The 14,246-nt window shown below is 40.3% G+C and overlaps 1 protein-coding gene across 5 annotated transcripts in view; it reads left to right on the forward strand.

The window, feature by feature from the left end:
* Positions 1-14,211, forward strand: part of LOC109469127 (cytoskeleton-associated protein 5-like) — a 37,174-nt gene extending 22,963 nt beyond the window's left edge. Inside the window, exons 28-45 of one of the 5 annotated variants that reach the window (XM_019767512.1) lie at positions 690-857; positions 1,412-1,513; positions 2,274-2,396; positions 2,943-3,092; positions 3,690-3,893; positions 4,569-4,704; positions 5,243-5,436; positions 5,881-6,053; positions 7,264-7,639; positions 8,102-8,224; positions 8,744-8,931; positions 9,109-9,184; positions 9,588-9,782; positions 10,301-10,477; positions 10,703-10,798; positions 11,073-11,241; positions 12,060-12,244; positions 12,770-14,211. In XM_019767512.1, the coding sequence (XP_019623071.1) occupies positions 690-857; positions 1,412-1,513; positions 2,274-2,396; positions 2,943-3,092; positions 3,690-3,893; positions 4,569-4,704; positions 5,243-5,436; positions 5,881-6,053; positions 7,264-7,639; positions 8,102-8,224; positions 8,744-8,931; positions 9,109-9,184; positions 9,588-9,782; positions 10,301-10,477; positions 10,703-10,798; positions 11,073-11,241; positions 12,060-12,244; positions 12,770-13,009 (3,075 nt within the window). In that variant the 3' untranslated portion in view covers positions 13,010-14,211. The remainder of the gene's footprint in view (positions 1-689; positions 858-1,411; positions 1,514-2,273; positions 2,397-2,942; positions 3,093-3,689; positions 3,894-4,568; positions 4,705-5,242; positions 5,437-5,880; positions 6,054-7,263; positions 7,640-8,101; positions 8,225-8,743; positions 8,932-9,108; positions 9,185-9,587; positions 9,783-10,300; positions 10,478-10,702; positions 10,799-11,072; positions 11,242-12,059; positions 12,245-12,769) is intronic. The other 4 variants (XM_019767514.1, XM_019767513.1, XM_019767515.1 and 1 more) reach the window with 4 other exon arrangements.
* The last annotated feature ends 35 nt before the right edge of the window (positions 14,212-14,246 follow it).

The raw sequence follows: 14,246 nt of genomic DNA on the forward strand, positions 1-14,246 counted from the left end.
TTAATTGATTGTTGCACTGACAGCAGAGAGTGTGCGTCTATTTGTAAACAACACTGTCTTTTTTTTTTGGAAACTCTGTATCTGTGTTTTTTTTTTTTTTTTTGTCACAGACATGGTGTCATGTTTTGTATTGTATTGTGAGTGGACTTGTATTTTTGTGAAATTATGTTGATATTTTTTCTATCAGCTATCTAGTACATGTATATACTAGAGCACACCTATACAGAGTTTCTTTCAATTGTAGGATTGGCAGAAATTAAATAAATGTAGAAGATACAGGACAATACTGTTGTTTGTGACGACTACCTTCTCTACCGGTGTGTATTCGATTATTGTCTAGCAACAAGACAATCGTTCATTCTTTGGTACATGTACATGCACTGTATGTGTACTAGAAGAGAACTGGTATTTGTCATTGAATGTCAATACTCGTATCAAAGGTTTACAGTTACACTGAAGGATGGTTAACTGGCTATACAGATACAGAAAGTGTATGTTAGCATCCCAGTGTTAACCCGAACAAAAAGGCATGGCAAAAAATCTTGCTTCAAAAAAGACTTGCACTTGATGCAAGCATGTCTAACCCTCAGTTTTGGGGAAAAATGATGTTAAAATTGGATAAGAAGAATAGAAAAATGTTACTCATGCGTCCTGTGGTTTTCATTTGTGACTATCTGTTTCTCCCCTAGGCTTCCTCCAAGACTAATGTGTCTGCTATCCTGGAGAAGGCTCGAGCAGAAGTCCCCGCCAAGCCCAGTAAGAAGGGGAAGGGGAAAGCCAGCTCTCCTCCGTCAGACGAGGGTAGCGGAGGCAGCGCCGAGACACGCAGACCTAAAACTGCTCCTGCCAAGTCTAAGGTAAGATCTAGGGAAGGGATGTAACTATCAAGTACATGTGTCTGAGTTTGTACTTGATCAGCAGGTGGTTACAAACAAATTAAGGAAAAGTTTTACAGGATGTAAATAGAAAGGATAAGAAGCTAGTACATTTTGTATGCAGTATGTTGGGAATTTAAGTGTTATCTGATGCTAAGTGAGGCGTATGCTAAGTATACTTGTGATATTATTCATTGACTTTTAAGACATATTTACACAGATAGTTTGGGAAAGAAACCCATCATCCATTTGTGTTTATTTAGAATTTTGTGTACCATAAGTGGGAGATATTTTGAACTTATTCCATCTGCTAGAATTAGTTTGTTCTTCATGTGCATCTTCACACATTTAAAACTATTGTAGATACTGAGAATTTTACTTTCTACAGTAACTGCACAATGCTGTAATTCCAATGCTTTCATGGCTGACAAGCTTCACTGTTTAGTTTTCTTGCATACTATAGATCCATTCCTTTGGTTGTTTTTGTTTTGTTTCCAAACTTCTTGCTTTTTTTGCTGGCTTCTCTTCTTGGTTAGAGGGAGGAGGATTCTGGGAGTGCTAAGGAGGTGAAGCAGGCCGAGCCTGCTGCTAAGTCTGGCCGCCCCAAGTCTGGCATTGCTAAAGCAAATGCTAACAAGGTAGAGGGAAAAACCAGACGTACAACGTACCCACAAAATCAGTGTATTGTGATCACAGCTGTGTCTGCATGGCCTGATTTACATGTATCATTGTGATGAGGAATATGGAATCTACGAGTAAATGTTTCTTTCTAGCAGTCTTTCAAAAGTACACATGGAAAGATGAGTTTTTTGCTGTCAAAAGTCAAACAATTCAAGAAAAAACCTTGCTCTTGTGCAATAGTCTGATATTTTGTAAGACTGCTACAAAGAAATATGAAGAGCATGCTGCATACATGTACCCAATCTGCATGACCTTTTAATTTCATTAATTATGTATGACAGGGGACATGATGTCTGCAATTTTTTTAGAGCTACTTATGAAATGTAAAAAAAAACTGATTGGAAATGCATAAAAATTGCTTGTTGCAATTAATTTTAGAATGGATGATTTTCATCAAATGTGTGGCGCTTTGAAGCTCCCTTATTTTGCTATGTGGAAGTCATGTTAATGTTATTTATTTGGCTAAAGTAGTCATAACTGTTTTAAAATCTCATGATGAAAATCACAAAAATCTTCTCAAATTGCTCAAGATACAATATTGAATATAACTTCCGTGCAATTCACAAGAATTTTTGTAACACGTATTAGCTATTTACCAACATAAACACAAGTCAAGATCCTCTGTGACAAATAATCTGAATATTTTCCAAATTTCAACCAACTGTGCAGTTCTGCTTGTGCCCAGAGTTTGAGTCATGTGACTGTTCTTGTTCCCAGGGTGGTATGGCAGGGTCTAAGAAGAAGGGCAGTAACCAGAGCCTGGCTGATGAGGACACAGGACCACCTCTCATCCTCAACAACGAGAAGAAACAGCGGATCAAGGATGAGAAAACTCTCAAGGTATATATACAAAAATGGTCATGTTTTGTATACTGGAGAAAAGTGAATACATGTAAATGAGTTTTAAAAGTGAAATGTCAATTAAGACAGTATAATTTAAACAATGTATTTAGCAACGTCATTGAAGTATCATTTTTGCATATATTTTTAGACTCTTTTTAATTATAACAGGAGGTATTCAGATGTATTCAGAAAAACTGAATTTAAACAGTCTCTTTTTTTTGTAATATGTCTATAGAGAGATCTCTTCTTTTTCCTAAGGCCTAGGAAAAAATGTTGTGTTTCTTATTTGAGTCCTGAAAAAATTAAGGTAGCTCGGTAGGGATTATCTTTTTTTATTCTTCCTTCTTTTTTTTAGACTTTGGCAATCTCTAAGTGATCCAACTGCAATCAAACAAAGTAAAACTTGCATGAGAACACAGTCATTTTCAATGTCTGATAGAAAACTGATATACTATAATAGGAAACACAACATTGTTCCCCCTAGGACTAATGGGAACAGTTCAGATTCAGAATCTACATCGTTTTGTCCGCTCCTTGAAACAGGTGCTGAAGTGGAATTTCAGCAGCCCGGAGTCGGACCACATTGAGCAGCTGCAGAAACAGCTGACCACCTGCGTCAGTAAGACCATCTACACTCAGTTCTTCCACTCCGACTTCAAGCGCCACCTGGCAGCCATGGACACTCTGATTGCGGTGCGTTGTCAGAGATGTTGATACCATGACAAATAAGACTGATGTCATTAGCTAACCAAAATTTATCATGCTGCAGTCATCCCTCAGTAAGACATCTAGAGCCGCATACATGTAGTTCCCGTTAAGAACTTTTAGTCAGCCTGTCCTGGATGGTTCTGCCCTGTTGGCTTCTACATTGTGCAGCTAACAAATAAGTGATGTCATGAGAGAAAGCCTTTTCCACTTCTAAGATATCTGTAAAGTTGTTTTATTTGGAAGTGTGTTTTATTTGAGAAACGTAGTAGAAATTATTTTCTACAAATGTATGTTCTTCCGGCAAGATTCAAAAAGGGGGGTTAACTTTTATATATATTACTGATTAGTCATTCTCAAATATAAGTACCTGTGATTTCATATGCCAGTATTGTAACTCTATCTGGAAGCATCCAGGTATATGTTTTATTTCTGTTCCGACTCAAGGATGAACTGTGATGTCAACACAAAAAAAAATTGGACTGACCAAATTTTCCACTGACCTATTCCAGCTTTAATCCTCCACTACATTAACATTTTGTTAGTCATTATGTCACTATTTGTGTTTGCCCTTTTCTCATGCAGGCTGTGAAGGACCAGAAAGAGGAGACGGTAGCCCAGCTGGACCTGCTGCTGAAGTGGATTACCCTGCGCTTCTTTGACACCAACACGACTGTGAACATGAAGGCGCTGGAGTACCTCACCATCCTGTTTAACACCCTGGCAGAGGACGAGTACAGGCTGCTGGACATTGAGGCCAACTCCTTCTTACCCTACCTGGTCATCAAGGTGAGCATTTTAGTTACTAAGGTGTTGCACATACTGTTGTTCTCAAAATGTTTGTTATAAGGTTTTTATTTTTGCAGAGACATCATGGCACAGATAAATCATGGCACTGGTAATAAATGCCTTGTAGTAGTACTACAGAATTATTTCAACTACTGTAGACTGAAAAACAGCAGCAGGGCTCGAAATACTGGTGCACCCTAAATTGGAGCTGTGCACCCAAACATTTTTGTAACTTTATGTACAATATGGTATGTAAAGATGTTAAATGTACAAAAAAAAACCCAGCATGACATCTAAGTGTCAGAAAAGTAATAAAATTTTAAAATTTGTCACTTTAGGTTATCTTATATAATATGTTGAACCCAAAAAGTTTTCTGTGCACTCAATTTTTTTACGTTGGGTGCACCAGTGCGCCTATATCCGAAAGTGAATTTTGAGCCCTGAGCAGGAAAACCTTACTGCAAAATTATGTTACTGCAAAAATTAATGAATTTCAAGTACATTACAGTACGTACCTGCAACATGTACTCCAAAGATTCTGTTGGTTTTCTAAGTACAAAATGTAACCAGTGTAAAGGATGAATGTTTACATAATGGAAGGACTCTTTAGAATGGGAGCTCTGAGCCAAGCATTTTCTGTCAGGTGATACTGTTTTGTGTTGACTCTGACCACAGGTTGGAGATTCCAAAGACGTGATTCGGCGTGACGTCCGTGCTATCCTGAAGATCATCACCAAGGTGTACCCTGCCAGCAAGATCTTCCCCTTCCTTATGGACGGGGTGCGCTCCAAGAACGCCAAGCAGAGAGCTGGTGAGGTTTTATAATAGAACCTACATTATGTTTAGAAACACACAGGTCTTGCTAGTAAACTTTTATCAGACGATGGATTGACAAAGGAGGCATAATTAACTCATTGCCAGTACAGTAGGGTGATCATCATTAGATTATACACAACTATAAGTTGCAGTTAGAGGTGTAAAGGTGGAATGTGACAGGTCATTAATTAGTGTAATGGCCAACTGCTGCGTGCTTGCGAAGTGGATGTCTTACTCTTACACAGAAGGGCAGTTACACCAGCTATACACTGGCTCTACAGAATGCAGATTCACAAGATCTTGATTCACACACTCTCTGTCCGGTTTGTCTGTCGTTCCCCGACTTCTGAGGGTTAGGAAGGCATATTCAACTCTTGTACAATCTATTGACCTGAAAGACGAAACACAGAATTCGTTTTGCAACTGAAAATGGCAGTCAGAATTATACAGTGTATGTGGTGAAGCACAGTTAATGTTGTTAATAATTAAAGTCCTAAAATATAGTTCTGTTCATTGCCACCATGTTTCTACAGAATGTATAGAGGAGCTGGGCTGTCTGATTGAGGGTTATGGGCTGAACGTGTGCCAGCCCACCTCGGCAAAGGCACTGAAGGAGATAGCCACACAGATCGGAGACAGGGACAACGGTGTACGCAACGCCACGCTCAACACACTGGTGCAGGCCTATGCTATCTGTGGAGAGCAACTCTTCAAATTTGTCGGCAAGGTAGGATTTCTCTTTACCACAGTGCAAGAATTTCAAGCCTTATCCTGAAATAGTTTGTTTCACGTTTCACAAGAAGGCCTGATAAGTTTGGTTTTTAAAGTCAGCATATCCTTCATCAAAGCCATATTTTTGTTCTTTATGATGTAATTGTCAAAATCTCAAGCCATATTTTTGTTCTTTGTTGATGTAATTCACTGACAGTGCACATGTATGTACTCCACCACACAGTCAATTTAGGCCACAGGAAGGCCTGATTAGATTGTGATGATATTTGGTACGCAAGTAGGTTTTAGGAAGATGAAGGTGAAGTTCGATTATGGGCCTCCTGTTATCTGTTCTCGGTACTGCAGCAGAACATAGTTTTTTGTGTCTCACACAAGAGTATTTTGGAGGGATGTCCATTTGAGGCCAAGCTTTAGTTTATGTATCTGTTGTCTGATCCAGCTGACAGAAAAGGACCAGTCTATGTTGGAGGAGAGAATCAAGCGGTCAGGAGTCCTTGCTAAACAGGCGGCAGGCAACAGACCAACCACGGCGCCGCCCAAAATCTCCCCAGGAGGGATGGAGGATGGGCAAGGGGACGTCAAACCTGGCAGTAAAGAGGAAAAGGCAATAAGGTGATAGATCACATCAATATATATACTGAACTTAATTTCTAATACTAATATTAGAAATTGTTTTTGTTAAGCTTTCATCCAGAAGTATGGTAAAAAATCATTTTAAGAAGATGTGACTGTTAGCCTAGTTTGGCAGTTTATCAGTATTTTACACAGAGCCCCCTCCCTTTGACTACCCAATGTACACCCATCATCAGTAACACCCCACAGCACACCCCCTGTCTGTCTCTCACCAGTACTGCATGATGATTCCTCCATTTCCCTCAAAACAGTTCCAAGAATACTGTTTTTTTCTGCGTTTTTCTTATGTTTGTAGACACTAATGTCTATCGTTAAGTATTATTGTTTTTGTGATTTTGGTACTTGCTGAGAAGAGTAGTCCTTCATTTTGCAAAACTTACAAAAACATGCACACAGTGCTGCATGTGACCTAAGATTTACCACATTGATTATGAATGGCAAATAAATCAAGAAGATACATATATTTGAAATCAAATTTTTCAGTCATGGTCTATTTTTCTGTGTTGTAACAAACCTTAGGCAACAGCGATATATATTTTTCCTTTTTTTTCCAAATTTTGTAAATGTATGACATCCCTTCTCAGCTTCCTTTCGAATTTCTGTGACTTAATCTTGGCATGTTGTCTCTCCTCTACTTTACATGCTCTCAGTTTTTACAGGGCATATCTGACGTAAGTTGGTCTACTTCTCTCTAAGTAAAAGCACTAAGCTTCTTTGATAAACACACAGACACACTACACTCCAGAATTTGCATATGTAATATTTATTTGTGCACACTAAGATTGTGTGGCTACAGTAAGACTTGTGTCAATCTTGTCAGATTGTTACTTCTTACCTCAAGTTTATACTTAGACCATAGTGTAGCAGAAAATAGAAGAACTTCTTCAAAATCAGCAATACACATCACAACAGCAAGGACTTAGGTATATTTGTAGTACAGCTGATATCAATTAAGGAAAGAACTCAAATAAAGTATGCACCTCGACTTTGGCGACTGTCAACTTTCTCGATTTTGAGTTTACATAGTCATGAGGGAATTTACAGTAATTGAATGTTAGTTGTTAGCTGGTTGCATCTAGTACATGTGAATCAGCAAGGTGAGTTTGCAGCAAGGTGAGGCAGCAGTCTTCATTCACATTTTTGTCCTGTTGACAGAACTGATACAACTGTTGATATATTCCACCCACAGTCAGCTGAAGCAGCTCCATCGACAGGCCCAGCAGGGCCGCCCGCAGACGGCGCAGTACAAGCGGGAGTTCACGCTGGACCTGGACACCATCGAGGGGGAGGAGGTGACGGTGTCGGAGCCCGTGCTGGTGGACACGGAGAACACGGTCCGCGAGCTGCTGGAGGACCCCGTCAACCTGCCGGAGACCAGGATGCGCCCGCCGTCACCGTCCATGGCCCTGCTGGGGAACACCACCAGCTCATCCTCCGCTGTGGACTACGTCATCTCACAGGTGGCCAGTAGCGAGGTGCTGACCAGTGTGCAGGCGCTGGCACAGCTGGACGCCGTGATCCAGGACGAGGAGAAATACGAGGCCATCACGGATCACGTGGATCAGGTGAGTCTTCTGTCAATCCAGGGCTGCATATGTGCAGGTAAAATTAGAGCTCACAGCCAGTGGAACAGTTCATGTACTATGTTTTATCTATACATGTACAAATGTAGATGTATACATATAGCTACATTTAGACTATAACCACGCATCAAATATGAAAAATATTGCCAATGATTTCTGAGCAGTTTTTAGCATGATCCATACTTCCGAAATTCTGAGTTGTACATGTAAAATTTGTCTGTTGCAGATAATTTAATGCACAGGTAAGAAGAAAAAAATTGAGCCCTGCAGTTATTAGCTGAATGTCTACATGTATGTAGAATATATGTATGCTTCTAGCTAGGTAGAGAGAGCACTACATATTTATGCACAGTACAAAATTGCCAACTTGAAGATACAAAATGTATGTCCTCAAAGATGTAAAATGTTTGGCATGGATATTGAGAGGTCTTCTTCTGTCCCCAGCTCCTGATCGCCACCCTCCTGCAGCTGCGTATGGCCATGAGTAAACACAGCGACAACTACGACTCTCCCGAGGCACAGGACATCATTAAGACTTACAGATGTGTGCTGGCCACTCTTATAGCTGTAAGACATCTTAAATAAACTTCATTGTACTGATACTAAAATCTTAAGCAGAGTGGCCAGATTGTCTTCTGTCAGGACAGTACTTGAGTTGAGTCTGCTCAAGGCCCGATACCTGCCAATGGTGACCACGTCATGTTCGATCGTGTTGATTATTGGTGATAACTAATGAGAAATCTGATGGTGAAACAGTTTGCCTTGACTGCTGGACAATGTTTTGTTTTACGTAAATTGTTCCATGTGCCACCCTCCCCACATGCATTCACCACAGAACTGAAGATGCTTATACAGCATTTGACATTAAAACTTGACTTGGAAACCATTTATGTCTTAGTCATGTTGTGAGGCGACCTTCTTCAAGGAGACCACCTGTCCAAGATGACCGCTTTTCTTCGGTCCCCTGGGCGGTCGCCTTGAACAGGTTTGACTGTATATCACAACCAATGGCATAAATAAAATTATTTAAATAAACAAATAAACAATTGCAAACTTAAACTTACCTGAATTTCCACCCGTTCCCAGCTGTTCCAGACACTGGCGCTGGCCAGCCAGGCGTCCAAGGACGTTCTGCGGGACCTGTTCAGCGTGCTGATCACCCTGCTGCTGGACGAACACCTGCCGCACTACGGGGACGGTCCACAGGTCATCCGCTCTGTCAACGTCCTGGTCGTCAAGGTCATTGAGAAGTCAGACCTCACCAACTGTCTCGGGTAGGTTTCTTGTCTTGGTTTAAATCTTAGCTGTTTTGTCAATTTTATGTATACTAGCATTCATATGTATAGGATAATAAGTTGCAATGCTTTTATGTACAATGTATACTACACGAAAAAGTAGATGTTTTCAGGAACATGAACTAATACCAGGGCTGCTGTGTTTTTTCCCCATAGAGCACTGATCAAGTTACTCCATGGCTGTGTGGCCAGTGAGACCAGCGCACCCAAGTTCACAGACCTCACCATGAAGGTACATTTAGAACTGTTGACCTCTTGGTTTGTTGGCCTCTTTTAGAGTCCATAACCAAGACTGTAAACTATTCAGAATTATAATAATATAATGATGTTTTTTTTTTCAATTTCATGTCTTCATTTTTTTCATATGCCCGGATATGTATTATGTATTTAAGTTGATCTCAGACTTAGAACTTTGAATACCTACGCATTTTAAACCCCAATGCTTCTATCAGTAACTTATTGCAGCAACTTCATTCTTTAACCAGAGATTGTATATAGTGCACTTTTCTTCAACAGTTAGGGTGATAGAAGCATTACTGGTATTCTTACTTGTTCTAAGAACCATTTCAGGTTTCCTTTTGATGTCCAAAGAAAAGTGCTTTGTATGACCTGATGATCTGTCCTTCCCTCTGTAGTGCATCTGGAAGACAACAAAGATGTTTCCCTCTGTGATGTCAGACATGGATATCAACATGGACAAGGTGCTGCTGGACCTGCACAACTTCATGAAGGCCTTCCCCACGGCCACCTGGAAGGACCGGCCCTCTGACATGCCGCTACGCACCATCAAAACTGTCCTGCACCTGCTCGCTATGATCAAGCGCGAAAAGGTGGGACTTCCGCACGCTTGCATTTGTTATACTCGTAGGCTGTGGTATGGTTTTTATGTTTACCGAAGGGAAACATGTTTTTGCTACGTTTCCTCTTCTTCTTCTCCAAACAGTGACCTCTGACCTGGTCAATGACCTAAACTTAGATGCTAAGAATATCCTGTATACTATTATATATTTTGATATGTACAAAAATACCTACAAAAATATTTGGGTGCGTGCACACACAGAAAAGAATTGGGTGCACAGCTCCAAATTTGGGTGCACTAAGGTGCACATGCACCCAGTATTTCAAGCCCTGAACATTGACAAAAATCTTGGGTAAAAATATAAATTTTAAAATGGTAAAAGTGACAATCACTCTCAACCGCATGATTTGTCTAGTTCCGCGAATATGATTGTCCATTTTTCTCAACCTGCAAACTTTTGCTACTTCAAACGTTAAGTGATTCACAGTATATAAACCTTTTAACAATATCATGTATGAAGAATGACATGGACTGTTTCATCCACTGCAGATCTTCAGTCACATGACGCTGATTGACAACCCCCAGGACTCGGAGGTGGAGGGTTACCTGAAGCGGGTCCTCAAGTCCAGTAAAGGGAAATCCTCCACTGGCCAGAACAAGCCCAAACACAACGAGCAGATGAATGGGACAGCAGAGAAGGAGGAGGCGGAGAACATGCCTGAACAGGTGAGAAGTGCCCCCTAGACTGTCACACTAGTATTGCAGTTTGGAGAAGGCAGAGTGCTTTTTCAATAAATTGAAAGCAATTACATACTTAAGATTTGTACCACATAACGACATGCTGATGTGTTACACTGAACTCTTCACTGTTGAACTTGCATCTTTGTTCACTGATCTTACTGTGGATGTTGATCTGTCTGGATTTTCAAGAAATGTTTCCCTCTATTCCAGACTTCGAAGCCAACTCCTCGTAAAATGAATCCGAGAACCAACGACATGTTAGCAGAGATCTTCAAGAAGATTGGGAACAAGGAGAACACGAAAGAGGTAGGTTATTTTGATGCAAACAGTTACTATTTTGTATTTCTGATATTCAGTCCCTCCTTATTCCATGCTGTGCTGGAAGTAACAGTTTTGTCCAATTTCAAGATGAGTTGTGCAGAATTTCTCAAGACCCTGAAGCTTAAAGTGAACAATGAAATGGCACATGCATAGCCTTTGTGCTATCATTAAAAACATCCATTGCAAAATGACTACATTCAGTGTCTCCAACCACGAGGTGTTGCCAAAAAGTACCACTCCTTGTTCCGTGTTATCCCAGGGGCTTGCTGACTTGTACGACTTCAAGAAGAAGCACCCCGAGGCAGACATCACCCCCTTCATGCAGCGGACCTCCCAGTTCTTCCAGAACTACATCGAGCGTGGTCTGAAGAACATCGAGCTGGAGCGGGAGGGGAAGATCCAACCTGGTACTGCTGTCTCTCACACTGGTAGGGACGCTGGTGATGGGCTTCTAGCTAGCATGCTAGAATGTACTGCGCTTGCGTGAAACCCTTTTTTAAAAATGTTTTGCGATGGATTTTTGGTCAATGTTGCATCTAAATCTTTTCCTACATGTTAAACTTATGTATGCGAATATGTCCTTATATGAAACATTCTGCTAGTGCTATGCACAAAACATTACGAGTTTCGCATAGGTGCAGTATGTTCTGCCAACATGCTCTTCTAGCTAACACTAAGTACTAAAGGTTTGGCGGGAATGGGTCAGTTGACAAGCACGTTGGCAGAACTGCGCCTCTCCAAAACCTGGATTTTCCATGGTTTTCATTTGATGTTTGATCAATGTTACATCAGACATTTGCTTGTTGTAGACATTATCTTTTCCGACTCAACATTTGTAAACTATAGACGGGATGTCATCCTGAAATATGCCAATACAACCTTAGTTAAATGAGACGTTTTGCTGAAGTGCAATGCACAATATATTTTGGGATTCGTGCAGGTGCAGTAAGTTATACTGACATGCTTCATTGACCATGTCTAATATAAGCTCTAAAGCATAGCAAACTGACCATGCAACATGATCATCTTTGTTATTCCCCTAGCATCAGTGTAGCAATGTGCTCTGTTCAATTCGTACAGCATACTAGTATGACAAGCATTTCTTCCTGCTTCTAGGTGGTTTGGGTACTAATAGTCTTGGGTTTAAGGAGTTTTGTTGGTGTGTTTCGGTGGGTGTTATGTCCTTTCCTGTGGCTTGCATGCCGTAGTTAGGCTCTGACCCTCGACCCCTCGCTTCCTTCCACAGAGAATCAGTTCCAACAAGGAGACAATCTTCCCCTTGCAGAGTCCTCCGGTAGTCATGACAACCGTGTCTCCATGGAGACCGACCTGGCCACGTCCAAGGTCATCCAGGAGACCATGTCGTCTGCCACCAGCTACCGGGAGAGACTCAAGATCCTACGCCAGCGCTGTGGGCTCGAGAACTCAGCGGTATGATGACACATACATGTACAATGTAGTTGCTGGTCTAGGCCCTTCCAAAGTGCACAGCTTAAAAATTTAGTAGTAGTGATCATGAAGGTTTTTCTCCCTCCAAAAATATATCTGTTAACTATTGTCTTCTTAACAAAATCTGACCATTGACCAAAGTGATTTTCAAAGGCTATTATTTCCTGGATTGATTAAATGTTTTAAGCTGAATCAGGTACTGATATCTATAAGGCAAAAATGCGTCGTTTGTTTCATATTGCAGGCTGGTTTAAGCTATTTAGTGGTAACAAAAAGTAAAAGGACTTCTCACATGATTTGTTTTTGTGCTATATCAAATGCTTCAAGTATAAAATGATGATTAAAAAAATGCTAAGAAATGGCAGTAAACGTCAATATCAGACATATTATATTTTCCTCGTCCAGAATATTTTACGTTTTTCCACCCTGAAATTGCATTGGATGCCTTTAAGGACTTGTTCATCTGCTTTTTGTGCTGATTGTTTGAATGTGTCTGTTACTCCACAGGGTGATGGCCCCCTACCCCATGCTCCCCCTGTTTCCAGTCAACACGTGGACAGATCCAAGACTGCTAAAGACTACCCCGACGTCGTCCCCTCCCCCTCAGAATCCCAGCTGGACCTCCCCCCGTCCATCCTGTCAGGACCCCCCCTGGACGTCCCCCAGCCGGCCAGCATATCTGCAAACGTCGACGACCTGAAACGGCGACTGGAGAGAATAAAGAAGTCACAATCTCATAACACTTAAAACTGTTACAGTAGTAGTCTTACACCTCCCAGAAAAATACACATGAACACTGACTAGGTTTCTGATAAGGGTCACAAGTAGAATATAATGATAGGTAGTTCTATGTTGAAAAGTGTACGTGTGCCAAGTGCAAAGATACCTCGGTTTGCTTATGTATAAAATAACAGCTCTGATCTTCTTGTTTATAGCTCTAGTGCGATTGATTAAAGATTTCACTGTTTGTATTAATTTTGTAGCTCATTTGCAAACAGAAGATAAATACTTATGAATGAAAAGGACATAGAAGGAGCTTTACCAGTGACTATAATTACTTAGAACAACTGATAGGGACAGAGGTTGTATTAATTTAATGTGCTGACTTTTCAAACTATGTAGAAGTCCATAATGTGTAAATCTACAGGATACCTGCAATGGCAAACTTGTTTTACCTGCAAACGTAGTAACTAATTATGATATGACCAAGTGGAAATAATGCTCTGCTAGCTGGTCGTTAATGCAATGGGCAGCAGCACGAAAATTTGTAGGGCAAACTATGCAGTTAAAAGTGGTATAACAAATTTACGTGCATTTGCTTGTGTGTATGTGTGAAAGCCTGCCTGCAATCTCTGTAAATCTACATGTTGTTTTCTATGAAAACACACCAGTCATTTCATGTTCAGATAGCAAAAATGATTGTCTTCCTTGATTTTTTGTTTTCCTTCGCGAGACTTCCATTGCCCAAATAGGCCAGTATTTGTCATGTTTGTTTATTACATTTGTTAAAATTGAAAGATGTATGCAAACACATATGGTGCTTTATTTTGGTAATTTGTGTGTGTGTGTAAAAAAAGTTACATCCTATCTTGTGGTCAGCCATACTAAATTGGTGCATAGACTTACACTGATGATTTTTTTTTCCTCTTTGATGTTTATAAATTAACATTCATAGATAAACAGATTATGCATTTACCTCTGTTGTATCATATCTTGATTCTGTCACTCTACCATTTGTTTTATATGTCCAACTCTGTCCTTTCCTCAAGTTTATGTGTAAGTACCTACTCTCATACGTGACTATGTATTCAAATATACTACTTTTGTATGTTGAGCAACTCTCTCATCTATGGTGCACGATTACATTTTGTATGTTATCAGCTGACGTTTTAAACTTACATCTGTCCTGAAATGTGCATCTGTGTAATAAAGATTATTTCATTTGAAAATGTCTGTTGATATTAATATTTATTCAAGAATCTTA

The sequence above is a fragment of the Branchiostoma belcheri genome, unplaced genomic scaffold (genome assembly GCF_001625305.1).
Source record: "Branchiostoma belcheri isolate BF01 breed outbred unplaced genomic scaffold, Haploidv18h27 scaffold20, whole genome shotgun sequence".
In the NCBI taxonomy this organism is placed as follows: domain Eukaryota; kingdom Metazoa; phylum Chordata; class Leptocardii; order Amphioxiformes; family Branchiostomatidae; genus Branchiostoma; species Branchiostoma belcheri.